Consider the following 17,694-nt stretch of genomic DNA (forward strand, 5'->3'; position numbering starts at 1 on the left):
CTATGATATAGCAACACAGTATTTAATATTTGTGTCCATTAAAAGTCGCTTCACTCAGTACTTGCCTTCCTTCATCCACTAGGGGGCACTGTGGGCTCAGAATGAACTCCCATCAGCCGAGAGAACGTAAACAAACATCAGAGTAAATCATTCCAAAGTCTCTTGGCGATCTCCTGTCATCTTTATCGTATGTTTTTTTTACAGCTTCAACTTTTTATGTTTAGTGACTTTAAAAAAAAACTCGTGTCCCGCCCCCCAGGAGGTGCCTGTCAGTCATTGCTCAGGAACACACTGAGTACAAAGTTTGTTTTGGCATGTTTTTAAAAATCTACTTTGACTCAAGCATTAAAGTCATCATCACACCCCCCATCAATCACTATGGCTGGGGTCAGGGGGGGGTTCATATTTCAAGATGATTTAAAGTGGAGCAGATAAAGGTGGTCTGGGTTTTAAGTCAAATAAAGACATTAAAAAAGGAGATCTTGAATTAAGTGGACTAAATAGGTTTAGGTTCATCCATCCATTTTCCTCCCCTTATCCGGGTCCAGGTCGAGGGGGCAGAAGTCTCAGTAAGGAAGCCCAGACTTCCCAGTCTCCAGCCACTAATTCCAGTTCAACCAGGAGGCCAAAGTACCGAACGGCACATCCTAGTGTGCTACCAATCCCGAAGTACCCCGCACAGGTCCACAAAGACACATTTAGAATAGACTTTTCCTGGGAGAGGAAACCGGAGTACCAGGAGAAAACCCACGCATGCGCGGGGAGAACATGCAAACTCTACACAGAGATGCCTGAGAGTGGAATTGAACTCGGGTCTCCTAACTGCGTGGCCTGTGCGCTAACCACATCTCAGTGTTAGTACTAGCGAACATTACTGCGGGTCACAGGTCAGAAGTGTTGTTTATTTGTCTCTAGGGAGGAGGGCTCAGTGTCACGTGACCTCGTATCCTCCATGTTTGTAGTCCAGATGTGCTCTCCATTGCGTGGACAACAATACAATGAAAATGATGACTTTTCCATTGAGGGATTTAGTTCAGATCTGCTCTCTTCTAATTGGCCTGCGTGTAATCCAATCAGCAATCAGCAGGAAGTCGGGGGGCGGGGGAGATGGGGTCCTCAGACTGCTAGCAGGTTTTGTCACATGAAATTCCACTGGGCCTCCATCGCCACGGCGGCACCCACCACTGCTCCACACAAACACACACATACAGGTGTCAATGTTAAGTCCTTAATGATAATGATAACTTTTAACTAATATTTTAAACTTTTTAAAATATCTTTTTAGTCCTATTTTATGCTTTTAGTCTTTAGCTTTTAACTCCAGTGTTTCCTCAGGGGGGGGGTCCTCCACACTGGGGGCTGTGTCGGGTCTGCTGAGGGGGTGCCGTCCTTGGGTCCCTTCGACTCGGCCGGCTGGGGGTTCCGCCATTTGATGTGGGGGTCCGCCCGTCTGTCGGAGTCGGGGGGGGCCCGGGTGCTGGTCCCCCGATGGTACGGCCTATGGCTCCTCCCAGTGTGGACGGGCTCCAAAAGTGGCGTTTCCTTGATGTCTCCCTACTGTGTGTGATTGTGTGTGTGTGTCTAGTATGGAGGGTGGGAGGGAGGGGCTTTCTTGGTAATTGTTTTTCTTTTTAATTGTGGTAATTGTTTTTAATTCTGTAAAGCACTTTGTGTTGCATGTCCTTGCAGGAAAAGTGCTCTACAAATAAAGTTGATTTGATTTGATAACGATCAATAACTCACCAGCAGTGTTGGACTGATCAATCATTGGCTGAACAATCCGTCGCCTGGCGTTGATAAACCTTCATCAATAATAAGAAAGCATGAAAAAACACAGGAAACAAACAATAATAATAATTAATTAAAAAAAATAAAAATAAAAATAAAAATAAAAATAAAAATAAAAATAAAAATAAAAATAAAAATAAAAATAAAAATAAAAATAAAAATAAAAATAAAAATAAAAATAAAAATAAAAATAAAAATAAAAATAAAAATAAAAATAAAAATAAAAATAAAAATAAAAATAAAAATAAAAATAAAAATAAAAATAAAAATAAAAATAAAAATAAAAATAAAAATAAAAATAAAAATAAAAATAAAAATAAAAATAAAAATAAAAATAAAAATAAAAATAAAAATAAAAATAAAAATAAAAATAAAAATAAAAATAAAAATAAAAATAAAATAATAAAGTTGTTGCTCCTCACCAGTTGTTGACCTGCAGGACGCTGAGGTGTGTGTCATGTGACAGCCGCCTCTTCTGCTCCTCTGAAGGATACGGATGCTGACAACATAGTGTGTGTGCGTGATGAGTGTGTATTTCACTCGCAGGATGTCGGCGTGATGCTGCGTAACGTGACGGGGGCGACTCACCGCCAGGTGCTGGAAGAGCCACGCCCTCAGGGTGTTGGTGGCCGCCTTGGGGAAGATGCCCCGCTTCTTGTTGTGTTGCTGTTCTTTGCCCATGTCGCCGCTGATGTCCACGCCGTTTCCTTGGCGACACGGGACAGGACCGCTTTGGCATCCTCCATTTTTCATAATGTAAGCGTTACTGGCGGCTGATCTCACCTGCTTCACTGCTGTTGTCGTCACTGTGACATGTGGGCGGTCCTAAAGAGGCCCCACTCTCGTCATCTCTGCTCCATGAAACCTATGTGTGTGTGGGTACATCAAATATTTAACAAAGTGCAAGAATCAACTTGCGTGCGTGATGTCGCAGTGTGTACTGAAAAAAATGATTTTTAAATTACAAAATTACTGTAATTTGTTACACCTAAATGTATTAGTTTTTCTCAAATTACATTTATGATGTGGTTGAAACCATACATTTCGATTTACTGGAAATACATTTTTCACCTTAAGATAAAGAACGAAACTGCATTCATGCAAAGTAAATAAAATAAAATAAAATAAAATAAAATAAAATAAAATAAAATAAAATAAAATAAAATAAAATAAAATAAAATAAAATAAAATAAAATAAAATTAAATTAAATTAAATTAAATTAAATTAAATTAAATTAAATTAAATTAAATTAAATTAAATTAAATTAAATTAAATTAAATTAAATTAAATTAAATTAAATTAAATTAAATTAAATTAAATTGTTACATGCATTTTTTCTTAGTTTTCTCAAATTAAATTTCTGATTCAGTACAAAGTATAATTTTAATTATACCTTCATCAGACCCTCAAGGAAATCTCCACAGCTCCATGTATAGCACTGTTTAAAGTAAATAAATAATAATAATAATAAAAGTAATAAAAGTATTAATAAAAGTAGACAAATATAAAAATAAGGTGTAAAAGAATATAAGATAAAATATTAAAAAAAAATAATAAAATAATAAATAATAAAATTATATATATATATATATATATATATATATATATAGAGAGAGAGAGAGAGAGAGAGAGAGAGAGAGAGTATATATATATATAGTATGTATGGTGTCTACGATGTCTATGTTTTTGAGTTTTTATATTTGATCTCATATTCTTTTACACTTTATTTATATATTTTATATATATATATATAGCGCTAAAGAGGACGTGGTCACCTGATAAGGATGGTTACATGACACGCTGACAGTGGGCAGCTTTCCTTTCAGGCAGCTAACGTAGCGGCCGCAGAAGTTGTCACACAGATCGTGGACCTGACGCAGGACGGACACCACACAGAAGGGTGAATTATTTGTGCATTGGTATTGTGGTATTGATCTGATTGGCAGCATGCATTGTGATGATTGAAGAGAAATGACAGCAGACATGAGCAGTGACGGAATGGCTTGGAGGACTGATGCCATTAGGCGTTGAGCTGTCTTTAAAGTGGATTTAAAGTGGATTTAAAGTGGGATAAGACAGGGATGATCTCCATCATCATCAGGTTGGATTAAGGAACAGGCTGTTGACATGAATAAGAAGCTCCTCTCACCTTCTCCAGCTCCAGCAGGTGGAAGCGGAGCACTCGGATGGCCTGGATCATCTGCAAGGAACGTGCACAGCATGACATGCGTGCTCTCACCCAGGAGATGATAATAAACTCACCAGGTGATCCAGCTCAGAATTACATAACAACTTCTCTGACGTCACCTGCTAGCACAGCAAAGACAATTATGACTGTTGCCCTGACAACCATCTGACATGACATCATCACAGACAGACAGGCAGCTGACAGAAGAGTGATTCCGGCTTCACCTGTTCAGCGAAGACGCTGATGTCTTCGTTGAAGGAGCGTGACGTGCAGACGTCTCCCGTGGCCACGCCCCACTGGCGAGGTGTGCACATGGCCAATTCGCACTTTCCAAAAAGCACAGCGAGCAGCGGGAACAGAGGATGTCTGCCAGGGTGACAACCACAACTTGAAATTGCAGAAGGTCGTAATATACGTACAACAATATAACAACATCGACTGTGTCATCTTGCTAATGACAATAAACTCATCGCACAGCGACTTAACAATCAAATGGTATACCTGCAAAATATACAAACATGTACCAATACAAGTTTAAATTAATTTTTTTTAGAGGAGGCATTGTCTTTGGAACACAGGCCTAACTTTACTTAAGTGGCCCCACCAACGAACCGGAAATCCGTTCCTCGTCACCCAAATCCGACCAGAACTCGGCTTATGGGACGAAGCGAGGGGTAAATCACGGTTGATGCACTACACGGCCATACAGGTTCCTGTCAAAACAATCTGCTTAAAGCCGTGGCAGTGCCTAGAACAGGGGCGGGCAACAGGGGTGGAACAGGGGTGGCCAGCCAATCACAGGGCACATATCGACAAACAACCATTCACACTCACATTCATACCTATGGACAATTTGGAGTGGCTAATTAACCTAGCATGTTTTTGGAATGTGGGAGGAAACCGGAGTACCCGGAGAAAACCCACGCATGCACGGGGAGAACATGCAAACTCCACACAGAGATGCCCGAGGGTGGAATTGAACTCGGGTCTCCTAGCAGTGAGGTCTGCGTGCTAACCACTAGCCCGCCATGCAGCCCCATATGAAAATATGTAATTTAATTTTACTGTTTTGTTGTTTTGTTTGAATGTTAAAAGTTGAACTACTTAGAAAGCAACTGGCGGGCCGGTTTCAAACGCTTGATGGGCCGCATGTGGCCCACGGGCCGTAGTTTGCCCACCCCTGCCCTATTCCATTTTTGACACCGCTATAGTGTAAACACTAATGATTCTGATCCTTCGTGTTTTGTCGTCATGACGGTTGATGTAAAAAATGATATAAAAGTGTTGTTGTTGTTTGGCGAGTGTACCCGTAGATGGCGTCCCGGTCTCTCCTTGTGTCCTCTCCAGCGTCACTGTGGTACTGGTACGATCCGGCCGGGTACACAGCGTGCAGGTGACGGGGCTGTTGAAGGTGGTGGGGGGTTCTCATGTCTTCATAAACGCCCTCCAGGCTGTAGTGGACCAGTTCTTCATACTAGGACACAACAGAAACACTCAATAACAACAACAAGAGCATTCATGCAAGTCATAGTCTTATATCTTCCATGAAGTTTTAACATAAATGTTTTGTCGTTTCCATGGCGACTCATTAAGCTTATTCTGCATGGGACACTTTTAAGACGTACGCCTATTTCCTGTCTTGCTTCTCTTTAGTTTAAGGATGAAACTTGACAAAAAATGTATGACTTTGAATCGATTGTCTTTGACTTTCATTGCTTAAAAAAATAAAACAATAAATAAACCAAAACCAAAAAATAATGTTTTTTTTTTCATTTATTCTACCATCTTTATTTATTATTTATTTTACCGGCTTTAACATGTTTTCAATTTAATATAATGTTTTAATTAAATTAAATGTAGTCTTTTATGAAATAAAATAAATAAAATAAAATATATTTAATTTAATTTAAATTATTTAATTTAAATATATTAAATTAAATAATTTATTAAATTATTATTTATTCTGCTGGCTTTAACATGTTTTCAATTTAATTTAATTAAAACATTAATTTATGCTACCATCTTTATTTATTATTTATTCTACCGGCTTTAACATGTTTTCAATTTAATTTAATTAAAACATTAAAACAATAATAAAATTGAAAACAATAATATATATTTTTTAAAAACAATAATACATAAAGATATACAAAAACAATAATAAATAAAGATGGTAGAATAAACTAATGTTTTAATTAAACTAAATTGAAAACATGTTAAAGCCGATAGAATAAATAATAAATAAAGATGGTAAATAAATGAAAAAACATTATTTTTGACTTTCTAGTTAAAACAAGCTGCAGAGTGTAAGACGTACATTTTGAGTAGATGATAGCCGTTTGGAAGAGATGTTTCCACCCACCCTTTGTGCCATCACGATACGTCTCCAAGTCACCTTCAAGTCACGATAAAGATGATGGTTTGCTTCCAACGATGAAAGGAGATCATCTGTGTGTGGTGGTGCATTTGGAGACCGTCCTCCGGGTGTGGTGGGCGGAGCAGGAGGAAGAGTGCTGTAGTTTGCAGGAGTGGGTGGGGCTTGGTGTCTACATCCAATGATGAATTTTGTGATAAAGAAATGAGAAGAAATATAAAGAAACAATGTCACCTTTTGATATTACAATCTTGTCTGAGCTTCATTCAGTGGTGTGAAAAGTGTTTGACCCCTTCAGATTTCTTATTTTTTGCGTGGGGTCTTATTTTTATTTTTATTTGTATTTTTTTTTGCGTGGGGTCTTTTGCGACCTCTTGGGTGAGTTGTCACTGCGCTCTTTGGGTAATCAATTTGTTTGGCCTGGGAAGGTTCACCGCAGTTCCATATTTTTGCCGTTTGTGGATAATGACTCTCACTATGGTCAGCTGGAGTCCCAAAGCTCTACAAATGGCTTTCTAACCTGTTCCACACTCATAGATATCAATTAACTTCAGTTAACTTAACATTTAACGGGTGGGGGGCATCACTGTAAATATATATAATTCTTCGAGTTGTTGTTTTCAGTGATAATATACTATTATTATAATAATATAATATAATATAATATAATATAATATAATATAATATAATATAATATAATATAATATAATATAATATAATATAATATAATATAATATAATATAATATAATATAATATAATATAATATAATATAATATAATATAATATAATATAATATAATATAATATAATGTGACAAAACAATGATTATTATTGCTTAAAGACTACGGCAGAGCACTTGCACCACCTTGTGGCTTCAACATGTCAGTTCAAGTCGGAGAGCAGGTTACCATGGTAACGTCTGTGGACCATTTTGCACAAGACAACAGCGCCTCAGAATCTCTGCCCTTATTTTAACCGGTAAAAGTTTTCTTACTGCGAGCCAGTGACGTCACATCAGTAAGAAATTAGCAAAATGGAGGGCTTGCAGTCACATCTCACGGCCGCCAGATGTCACTGTTGCCAGCGTTATTGTCATTCATGATTGAACGAGTCTTTATTCTTGTCACTTAATAAAAATTAAATATAACAAGTTTACTTTTTGCTGAACTTTGTTGTTGTTACTAATGTTATTTCCTGATTGTTTTGATATTTTAAGTCGTCCATAACATCACAAATAAATACATGATTTTACGATGCAATCATTTCAATTAAACAACAGTGCTTATGATTTTAGACAGTTATTGTTATTATTATCGTTATTATTGTTATTATTATATGGTAATAACACGTCACTCTGCGGGCCTTCGGTGTGACGTCACCACCACCCCCACCTCCCTGTCTGCGCTCTCGATCCAACATGGAGTGAGGAGAAGATGGGGCTCGTCAGGGGCCGTCCACGCCGACACCCGAGCACCATCCCCGGTCACTGCCGTCCGGGACGAGGAGGACGAAGCGGGTTTGCGATGCGCCGGTTGGATTGAGGCGGAAGGAGGAGGAAGAGGGAGTCAGCATCCTCAAAGCGGAGCGCGAGACGACCGGAAGACGCCCGAGAGCCGCACGCGCTGCTGCGGAGGCCCGCCAAACATGGAGACACTGGCGGGAAATCATTGTCACAGCACGTGAACGTGGACAAACATGAACGAGGACGCGCGCCCAGATGAGTGAGTATCGCGCACGAGCACATCTTTGTCATGGCATGCGTGTGCACGTGATAATGATGATGGAGGTCAGTGAGGACCTGTTGACCTTTGAACTCGGGTGACTGGTCATGACACGTCAGGCTGCTGGTTCCACGATACATGGTGTCGCTGCTCTGCAGATTCTTAAGGAACATTCTAGAAGACAAAATGTGTCATTGATTGGCATCGAAAGCGGAAAAGGCGGGGCTTAGATTGACCCTCAACAATGTGATCAACATGTTGTCACATGACATGCTCCGACGCTCCGACAAACGATGAGCACGCATGTGGGCATGTCATCCAGGACAAGAAGAGGTCAAAGTTTGTTATCCAATCACAAGCAGCTAGTAGGCGGTTGCCATGGCAATGCTTCCGTTGGCACGAGGCAGGATGCAGCTGAGGGAGATGGTTAGCTTGTGTACAAATACATGTCAAGTCATCGGGGGGCGAACTTCACATGAGGAGCGTGCTCAATCCCGCCACGGTGCCTTCAGGGCCCGCTGGGAACAACCGCTAGGATGAAGAGCTCTTAAATGAGGTCAGAGGTCAGGAGAAGCAGCTTGCACAATGATGGGATAACATGCTTCCACACGTTCCGATATTTCGTTAGCTTCCTGTTTTGGTAACGCGAACTTTAGTACATCAATACTTAACACGTATGTACTTAGTACGCCGAGTATTAACAAGGGTACTACTGGTGTTAGCACTAGTCCTACTAGCATTAGCAGTGGTCAGGTACTAGTACTACTATTACCGTTTACTGCTAGCATTTCTTTCTAATGCAACAGTGTGTGATGGTGTGTGTGTGTGTGTGTGTGTGTGCTTCACTGCACGCTGCCGGAAAATGCAGCGATGACTCATGCAACACACACACCGTCACACACACACCATCTGTTTGAATGGCAGGCTGAATCACACACAGCAGTGTTTGTGTGTGTGTGCATGTTTCTCTCCAAAAGTGTGTGTATGCTAAAGACGGACATTAAAGGATGAATCAGGAAAAAGATGGGATGACTTGTGATCATCAACCAATGACACGAGGGAGTAAAAAGAATGTGACGATATTAATAAAGAAAACTGCACAGTGGAGAAGTGGTTACTGCACTTGCCTCACAGTGAGAAGACCCGGGTTCAATTCCCTCGGCCATCTCTGTGTGGCGTTTGCATGTTCTCCCCGTACATGCATGGGTTTCCTCCCACATTCCAAAAACATGCTAGGGAGTAAAAAGAATGTGACAATATTAATAAAGAAAGTGGTTAGCACGCATGCCTCACAGTGAGGAGACCCAGGTTCAATTCCCTCGGCCATCTCTGTGTGGCGTTTGCATGTTCTCCCCGTGCATGCGTGGGTTTCCTCCCACATTCCAAAAACATGCTTGGGAGTAAAAAGAATGTGACAATATTAATAAAGAAAACTGGAGGAGTGGTTAGCATGCAGGCCTCACAGCGAGGAGACCAAGGTTCAATTCCCTCAGCCATCTCTGTATGGATGTTGCATGTTTTCTCCGTATACTCCGGTTTCCTCCCACATTCCAAAATCATGCTAGGGAGTAAAAAGAATGTCACGATCTTAATAAAGAAAACTGCACAGTGGAAAAAAGTGGTTAGCGTGCAGGCCTCACAGTGAGGAGGCCGAGGTTCAATTCCCTCGGCCATCTCTGTATGGATGTTGCATGTTTTCTCCGGGTACTCCGGTTTCCTCCCACATTCCAAAAACATGCTAGGGAGTAAAAAGAATGTGACGATATTAATAAAGAAAACCGCACAGTGGAGGAGTGGTTAGCGTGCATGCCTCACAGTGAGGAGACCCAGGTTCAATTCCCTCGGCCATCTCTGTGTGGATGTTGCATGTTTTCTCCAGGTACTCCGGTTTCCTCCCACATTCCAAAAGCATGCTAGGTTAATAGTGAGTGGGAAGACAGTTGGGATAGGCTCCAGCACCCGCGCGACCCTCGTGAGGATAAGCAATAGAAAATGAATGCATGAATTAGCATTAGCATTGTGCTGTGGTATGTCTGACGAGTCGAGCGTGAAGTCCCGATCCGGCGTGATCCAAGACCCGGACTGTTGGGGTGTTTGCAGTGACAGCTACATCGTACGCGTCAAAGCGGTGGTGATGACGAGAGACGACTCCAGCGGCGGCTGGTTGGCACAAGATGGCGGCCTGAGCAGAGTGGGTGTGTGCAGGATCGTGCCGGCCGGCCTGCTTGGACGCAACACCTTCCTCATCCACGGAGAACGACTCCGAGACAAACAGGTGACTTTGATCACGTGGCGGTCTTCCGAGTCGACACCTTCCGTCTGACCGTCTTCCTGTCCGTTCAGGTGATTCTGGAATGTTTCTTGAAGAAGGATCTGGTCTACACTAAAGCCACGCCCACTTTCCATCACTGGAAGGTGGACAACAGGAAGTGTGGTCTGACATTCCAGAGTCCGGCTGATGCTCGAGCCTTTGATCGCGGGGTGAGGAAGGCCCTGGAGGACCTGACCGAAGGTAGGAAGTTTGAGGATGCGTTCAAGGCCGCTGAAATGCCGCCATGTTTGGTCAACACGATGTCGCTATCCTCTTCAGGGTCGACCACTTCGTCGTCGACGCTGCAGAACGAGGCCGAACTTGGCGATGATGACGTGTTCACGGTGAGTGTTTCGTCTGAAGGATGCCACCCAGACTATAGACCGCTCCAGTTCAGGTCCTCGTGATGGTTCTGGTCTGATTCCTCCCGTAGACCGCCACTGACAGTTCCTCCAACTCATCTCAAAGGCGGGAACCCGTCATGCACACGCTGGCGCCGCTCACCTTCTGCGAGCACCGCCGTCACCACTGCATCCTGGGACACTTGTACGACCAACACCGACCTTCCGACCACTACTTCCTGGACCAGGTGAGCGGAGGAGGAGGAGCCAAGCATGTGTCCACGCCCTTTTTCACTCACTGTGATCTCCGCAGGCGGTGCACATGTTCCCTCGCCACGTCAGCTTCCAGTTCGAGGAGGAAATCGTACGTATCAACCCTCGAGAGCGAGCCTGGCTCACCGGCTACGAGGATTACCGTCACGACTCTGCCACACGAGATAAACTCTTGCTGTCCGGTACGCCGGACGCTTATATGCACTTCGCTAAGAGCGAGGCGCCCAAACGCGACTACAGCTACCCGTATCCGTTGGCGTGTGACGTGCAGCGAGGCTGCGGCGCCAAAACCGCCTGTCTCGACCGCAGCGGCGGCGGTGCACTGAGTAGGGCGGTGACGGTGCAGCCTCAGGCCAAGCGGAGAAAGGATGGCGAGCGTCTGCGTTGCGTCTACTGTCAGGACATGTTCCACCACGAGGACAATGGGCGGGGCCGTTGCCAAGAGGCGCCCGACCCCATCCACGTGTGCATCCGGCGGGTCAGCTTCATGTGGTGCGCCGACAGCTTGCTGTACCACTGCATGTCCGACCCCGAGGGCGACTACTCCGACCCGTGCTCCTGCGACACCAGCGACGAGCGCTTCTGCCTGCGCTGGAGCGCCCTGGTGGCGCTGTCGCTGCTGGCGCCGTGCATGTGCTGCTACGCGCCGCTCACCGCCTGCCACCGCTGCGGCGTGGCTTGTCGCTGTTGCGGCGGCAGACACAAAGCCGCCGGCTGAGGCGGGTCGCGTCCCCCCCCTCCCCCCGCCCCTCCGCCGCTGTGATTTTAAGTGTTGTGTCTTGTTGTCTTTGTCGCGTTGTTCGAGTACCACGATGGCGGTTGTTCTTCTTTGTTGTTTGTCTTTTAAGGCTTCAGCGGAAGTCCTGTTTGATGCTCTCAGAGGGAACAAACATGTTATTTTTATAAGTCAAGCGGGCTGTTAGCCTAGCTTAGCATAACACTAACCCAAAATACAACATCGTTCTGCTCCGCTGAGCAGGCGGGAAATACTTTGCTTGGTTGCCATGGTAACAACTTGTGTCACTTCATTGCTGCGCCCTTAAAGCTTAGCCTATTCGCCAATCACAGTTAAGCAGACACTGTTGTCGCCCTCTGCTGGTCATTCCGGAGAATGCACCTCGGGAGGGAATACGCTGGAGTAGGGAGGTCGCGTGAGGTCACCGCCATGGCAACGTCATCATCATCATAATCATAAAACACAAACGTGATGCGATCAAACTCTACGTGACATTTGCAGTAAATGATAATAAATAATAATATAAAATAATAATCTAATAATATATATTATATAATAATATATAAAATAATAAAATAAATAGTGATAATAAATAATATAAAATAATACATACAATATTATATAATAATATATAAAATAATAAAATAAATAGTGGCAATAATAATTAATATAAAATAATATTATATATATAATATTATATAATAATATATAAAATAATAAAAAATAATGATATTAATAAAATATGTTTTAAGGTAATTCCACTAGCATTCCACATGGAGGAGATTCCCATGTTTATTTTTGTAGCGGTGGCGAGGAAAAGTCTGATGTGCGTCCGCGTTGCTGTGGAAGAAAGTGCCTGAAGCTCATCATGTGCATCGTCATTCTTGTGTGTATATATACATCGATATATACATATATATATCGATATATATATATATATATATACACATACATGACATTTTTCACAACACTTTCGCCACACACACATACACAACAATGTACATATATACAGTAAATGAATGAATGAATGGACAAAGTGTACATTTTCGGTTCTATTTTTTTATGGTGTCTATAATAATGGATGTAAATGTCTAACTACTGTGTGTTTGTGTGTGTGTGTGTGTGTGTGTTGGAGACAATCATATGTTGGTTTTTACCAAAAGATATTGCAAACGTCTTGTGTGAGAAAGTGTTTCATCATCTCAACATGACAAAATAAAGGTGGAAAAAAGACTCATTTCAAGGACGGTCTATTTGAAGTTAGGATTGGATCTATTTATATCTACTGTATGAACGACCATGAACGACTAAGCGCTAACACAAACACGCAACTTTTAGTGTTATTAGGATTTTCTGAGATAAGAATGGCCGATAAATGCGATATATGATATGGAACGCACCGCCACGCAAAACCCTGCAGAGACGGAAAGGACATGTTTCACCAGGTTTTCTTCATGAATCACAGAAGATCCCCTTCGGCAGCATCTGCAGTACCTGCTGTGTGACCTTTGCCCTCCAAAAGCATGTCATTGATCACAATAACCCTGAAGAGGACACCCGGTGACCCCTTACGGCTGCTCATTCCGCCATCTTTGTGCTAACATCTCCCCTCCATGTTCTCATGTCCATCCAGACACAGAAGCAGCCACATCTTTACAGATGGCCTTCAAGGTTTCAGATGGTTTCAAGTCAAGAACAAAACGTACATAAGGCCAGTCGCAGGACATTCCCGACCACCTTATGGACACTTTAAATGCATCTGCACCCCTAAAATAGATTAGTTTTTCATCACCATCCAACCCATATTGGTCATTTTCTCCTAAATGGGGCGTGGCTCCCATCCATTGGAGGCTAGTGACATCCTTCCATCATTGGAGTCCTTTCTTTGTGATTTCTATTTTAAAAATAATTTAAAATTAAGCTGTTAAGCGCACATACAGTACAGCAGTAACAGTAGTCATGGTAACAACGGTGACAACACGTTCCTCTCACAAGCCAGCAACAACTTCCTATTTTGACAAACTTTGCAACTGTCATTTCTTCAAAGATGAAATAAAACAACTGTAAAACAACAGGGAATAATATATACACGGGAAAACAAAAAGACGTGAAATGCTTAAATATTAAAACGATAAGAGGTTTTATGGCTTGTTTGTCACGGTAAAAGCCAAACAACGGAGTGAAACTACATTACCCACAATGTCTTGCTCTGGTATTTCCGGGTAGGTAGCCCTGACAGCCATATTTGATTCGATTAGCCGTCCTGGCGGAGACAACCAGTTCAGGCAGTTCTTCACTAAAAAAGACGCCCGTTGTCTTTTGTTCGAGGGAAACTTTGCGGTTAATCTGTTACGAAATCACACTACATCCTCAGTGACAAGTGACCTTCAGCTGTAGTCAAAGATGAATCCAGAATAGTAAGTGTTTGTCTTTCATGTTGATGATTACGACCGAGCTGTCAGGCTAGCTGTGAAGCTAAGCTCAAGTTAGCTGTGTACAAAATGAACGTCAGCTGCTTTGTCTTCAAGTTAGCCCACAAAGTGATGTACTGACATTAATATTTTTTCACCACATTCTGTGGCGCTCGCTAACATTTTGTGATTGACAGCACGCCGGCTACACGGTTTTATGTTTATGTGTCGTCATCAGTGCTAGGTTAGCTGACTTGTTTGGACGCGAGCTGGCTAGCACAGCTAGCTAGCCGGCTAACTGACGGCTAAGGCGACTCCTGTGGAAGTACACTAAGTTACTTTATAATCTGTCTTGTCAACACAAAATTCGTCGACGTGGAAATCATATCAAAGGTGGTGACAACTTGGGTGGAAGTCAGGGCTCGTTAACACAAAGTTGCTACATCTTGTTTCGAGGTGAAGTAAAACAATCCTGCTGTTCTTTCACATATTGAGTTTTGTTCAAGTCCAGTCCACCTTCCACCGTCTTTAGTCCTCACTGACAACGTTATTTTGATGGATCATGATATAATGTTAGTAAACTGCTGTGATTTAATGGAGACTTTCCTATTGCTTAGTGATTATTTATTCAAGCTGCTGCTGATTGGAGATTCCGGTGTTGGCAAGTCTTGTCTCCTACTTCGCTTTGCAGTAAGTTGCTCTTATGTAACTTTTAGTTTGGACATTATCAGTGTTGCTTGATAAAACAGCCTCCTGTGTTGTAGGATGACACATACACAGAGAGCTATATCAGCACCATCGGTGTGGACTTCAAGATCAGGACCATCGAGCTGGACGGGAAGACTATCAAACTGCAGATTGTAAGACCAAACATTCCAGGTTGAATGATTGTTGTGTTGTTGTGATGTGATGTGTTGTTGCGGGTTTGGACAGTGGGACACAGCCGGTCAGGAGCGTTTCCGCACCATCACGTCAAGCTACTACAGAGGAGCTCACGGCATCATCGTAGTTTACGATGTCACTGATGAGGTGAGTCCAACATGCTGGTCGTCCCGTTATTAAGAATTATATCAGAAATACATATTCACTAGGATGGGAGAAGGCATCTCACAAACGCAGGAGGTTACGCATTGAAGGGAAATTAAAAAAATTTCTAAAGTTGCGTTATGCTTGAAATGTATCTTTTCTCCCTTTTTTCCCGAGAACTGATATTTTGCTGAATCTTACCTGTGTTCTACTTTTGATTACGAATGAATGGAAAACAATGGAAGATGAGAGTCTAATCTTTCTTTTGGTATATACCAATCCAATCTACAGTAAACCTCGGATATATCGGACTCGGATATATCGGAAATTCGCTCACAACGGACAGATAAAAAAGAACCAATTTTTCTATAATGCATTTCCAATAAAAATTCATTGCATATATCAGATTTTTTATAACGGATTCGCCTATTTCGGACAAAATCCCCAGTCCCGTTCCAATGCATTTCCATTAAATTTTCCCTCGCATATATCGGATGGCCGCATCGTGGCGCTCCGATTCGCCGAATCGTGGCAGGCCGCTATACGACGTCATTTGCAGCGTTTGCAGCGTTGCCTGCGCGTCCAGGTACATTGGAAACATAGTCAAGGAAGTGCCTTTTTATAACGGATAAAATCCGATTTACGCATATACCCGATATAAATCCGATATATGTGTAAAACGGACATTTTCCGGTATACGCATATAACGGATTTCGCTTATATCGGACAAAACCAGTGGGAACAATTGAATCCGATATATCCGAGGTTTACTGTATTTATATAATACATTTTATAAACAGAGTGCTGCACAGACTAGTAAAAGGTACAAATTAAAATGAATCCAAAAACTAAAAGATCAAATAAGAAATAAAATAGTAAAATAGATATTAAAATATTAAAAACAAGAAACAAAGCAATAAAAGTATTAAAAAAATAAAATAAAACCAATTAAAATGAAAAGAAAGCACTAAAAGACACAGGGCCATACGACTCACTCCGAGTTAAAAGCCAGAGTTAAAAGTGGGTTTTAAGACGAGACTTAAAGCTTTCAATGTTGGGGGGCCAACCACAGAAAAGGCTCGGTCCCCCCTGGTCTTAAGTCTCGTCTTGGGCACCACAAGTTGGAGCTGGCCCTCGGACCTCAGTGACCGTGCTGGAGAGTAAATTTCTCTATATCTTTCTCTTAATTTCTCTATATAGCCCAAGAACAACATATTCGTTGTGCCTCAAAAAAATCAGTCAAAACCATGAAAAATGGCAGCTATTGGCTGGGATTGATTGAGCGAATAATAACTGGCTAATAAACCGCCATTATGTGTGCCAATCAAATCCCTCAGGAGTCATTCAACAACGTCAAACAGTGGCTGCAGGAGATCGACCGCTACGCCAGCGAGAACGTCAACAAGCTGCTTGTAGGCAACAAATTTGACCTGATCACCAAGAAAGTGGTTCACTACTCCACAGCGAAGGTGAGAGGACAGAAGATGCTAACGTTGTTATGCTACATGTCGCTTATTGGATACACGGCAGGATTTGTGGATTTGACACCGAAAACTGTTTTGCTTCCTTGTCAGGAGTTTGCAGACAGCTTGGGTATCCCCTTCCTGGAGACCAGCGCCAAGAGCGCCACCAACGTGGAGCAGGCATTCATGACCATGGCGGCCGAGATCAAGAAGAGGATGGGCCCGGGCGCCACGGCCGGCGCGGCCGAGAAGTCGAATGTGAAGATCCAGAGCAAGCCCGTCAACACCTCGTCAGGGGGCTGCTGCTGAGGACCCCAAACCCTCCACCCCGCCCTCCCTCGCCCACCCAGAACCAGCGAGCCCACGACCCGTCTCAATGTTAGCGAGCAACACAGGACAGACGCAGCCAAGAGGAGGAGGAGGAGGAGGAGGAGGAGAAGAGGAAGGGTTTGTGATCGTGTGTGCAGCTACAACAGCAGATTCCCACTTTTCCAAAGTCAGCAATAGGACGGTTCCTTCCAAAGTCTCGGAACCCGCCAGGCGTTCTTTGTTTCCTTGACAACCACGTGTCCACTTTTTAAATTACTGCATTCTTCTTCTTCACTCCTGTCCTCAATGCAGCACACGCTTGCAACGCGGCATCAAGCGCCATGTCCACTTCCTGTCTCAACGTCCACGGCGGCGACGCCCACAGTATGTGCCCGTGCCTTTGCGGCATCAGAGCCTCGCTCTGACGCCTTTGGGGCTCTCGTGCGGGCGGTGCCGAGGTGGAGCCTCACTTTGTATGCTGGCTAGCTAACATTCCCGAGTGTAAATAAGTGCTAGCATGATGCTAACGAGCGCGTGCTGCATTGTGCTCATCTTTAAAGTGTATATATTTCTACATAACCTCATTTGTGGCTGCCGACATGACATTTTTGTGGCACGATGTCCATTAAATCATGAAGGAGATCTTTCATAACAACGTCGTTGACCTCTCTGACGAACGCAAACACGCACCCTCTCATTGTGCTCTTAGCACTATGATTTTCTGATCACGAGCTGACCTTTTTATGCAAAAA

At 42.8% G+C, this 17,694-nt stretch overlaps 3 protein-coding genes across 7 annotated transcripts; 2 read left to right on the forward strand and 1 right to left on the reverse strand.

The window, feature by feature from the left end:
• Positions 1–672: 672 nt before the first annotated feature.
• On the reverse strand, positions 673–6,447 carry meis1a (Meis homeobox 1 a). Of its 4 annotated transcripts, none has more exons than XM_058077568.1 (11): positions 6,340–6,447; positions 5,285–5,451; positions 4,202–4,343; positions 4,052–4,096; positions 3,939–3,989; positions 3,565–3,660; positions 2,572–2,653; positions 2,377–2,495; positions 2,211–2,287; positions 1,744–1,802; positions 673–1,184 (listed from the first exon to the last, which is right to left on the reverse strand). In XM_058077568.1, the coding sequence occupies exons 1-11, from the start codon at positions 6,349–6,351 to the stop codon at positions 1,138–1,140; spliced, it is 897 nt and encodes a 298-aa protein (XP_057933551.1). In that variant the 5' UTR covers positions 6,352–6,447; the 3' UTR covers positions 673–1,137. The 4 variants fall into 4 exon arrangements, with proteins under 4 accessions (XP_057933551.1, XP_057933541.1, XP_057933533.1 ...); XM_058077558.1 differs by having other exon boundaries at positions 4,052–4,099; XM_058077550.1 differs by having other exon boundaries at positions 6,295–6,447.
• Positions 6,448–7,758: 1,311 nt separating this feature from the next.
• spred2a (sprouty related EVH1 domain containing 2a) lies at positions 7,759–13,063 on the forward strand. Of its 2 annotated transcripts, XM_058073665.1 has the most exons (6): positions 7,759–8,072; positions 10,173–10,347; positions 10,416–10,584; positions 10,663–10,727; positions 10,817–10,972; positions 11,038–13,058. In XM_058073665.1, exons 1-6 carry the CDS (start codon positions 8,047–8,049, stop codon positions 11,713–11,715), a joined length of 1,269 nt encoding a protein of 422 aa, XP_057929648.1. In that variant the 5' UTR covers positions 7,759–8,046; the 3' UTR covers positions 11,716–13,058. The 2 variants fall into 2 exon arrangements, with proteins under 2 accessions (XP_057929648.1, XP_057929639.1); XM_058073656.1 differs by having other exon boundaries at positions 10,416–10,727; positions 11,038–13,063.
• A 900-nt stretch (positions 13,064–13,963) lies between these two features.
• LOC131127645 (ras-related protein Rab-1A-like) lies at positions 13,964–17,597 on the forward strand. Its single transcript, XM_058069732.1, has 6 exons — positions 13,964–14,150; positions 14,762–14,834; positions 14,909–15,004; positions 15,078–15,173; positions 16,508–16,639; positions 16,745–17,597. The coding sequence occupies exons 1-6, from the start codon at positions 14,137–14,139 to the stop codon at positions 16,940–16,942; spliced, it is 609 nt and encodes a 202-aa protein (XP_057925715.1). The 5' UTR covers positions 13,964–14,136; the 3' UTR covers positions 16,943–17,597.
• The last annotated feature ends 97 nt before the right edge of the window (positions 17,598–17,694 follow it).

The sequence above is a fragment of the Doryrhamphus excisus genome, chromosome 1 (genome assembly GCF_030265055.1).
Source record: "Doryrhamphus excisus isolate RoL2022-K1 chromosome 1, RoL_Dexc_1.0, whole genome shotgun sequence".
In the NCBI taxonomy this organism is placed as follows: domain Eukaryota; kingdom Metazoa; phylum Chordata; class Actinopteri; order Syngnathiformes; family Syngnathidae; genus Doryrhamphus; species Doryrhamphus excisus.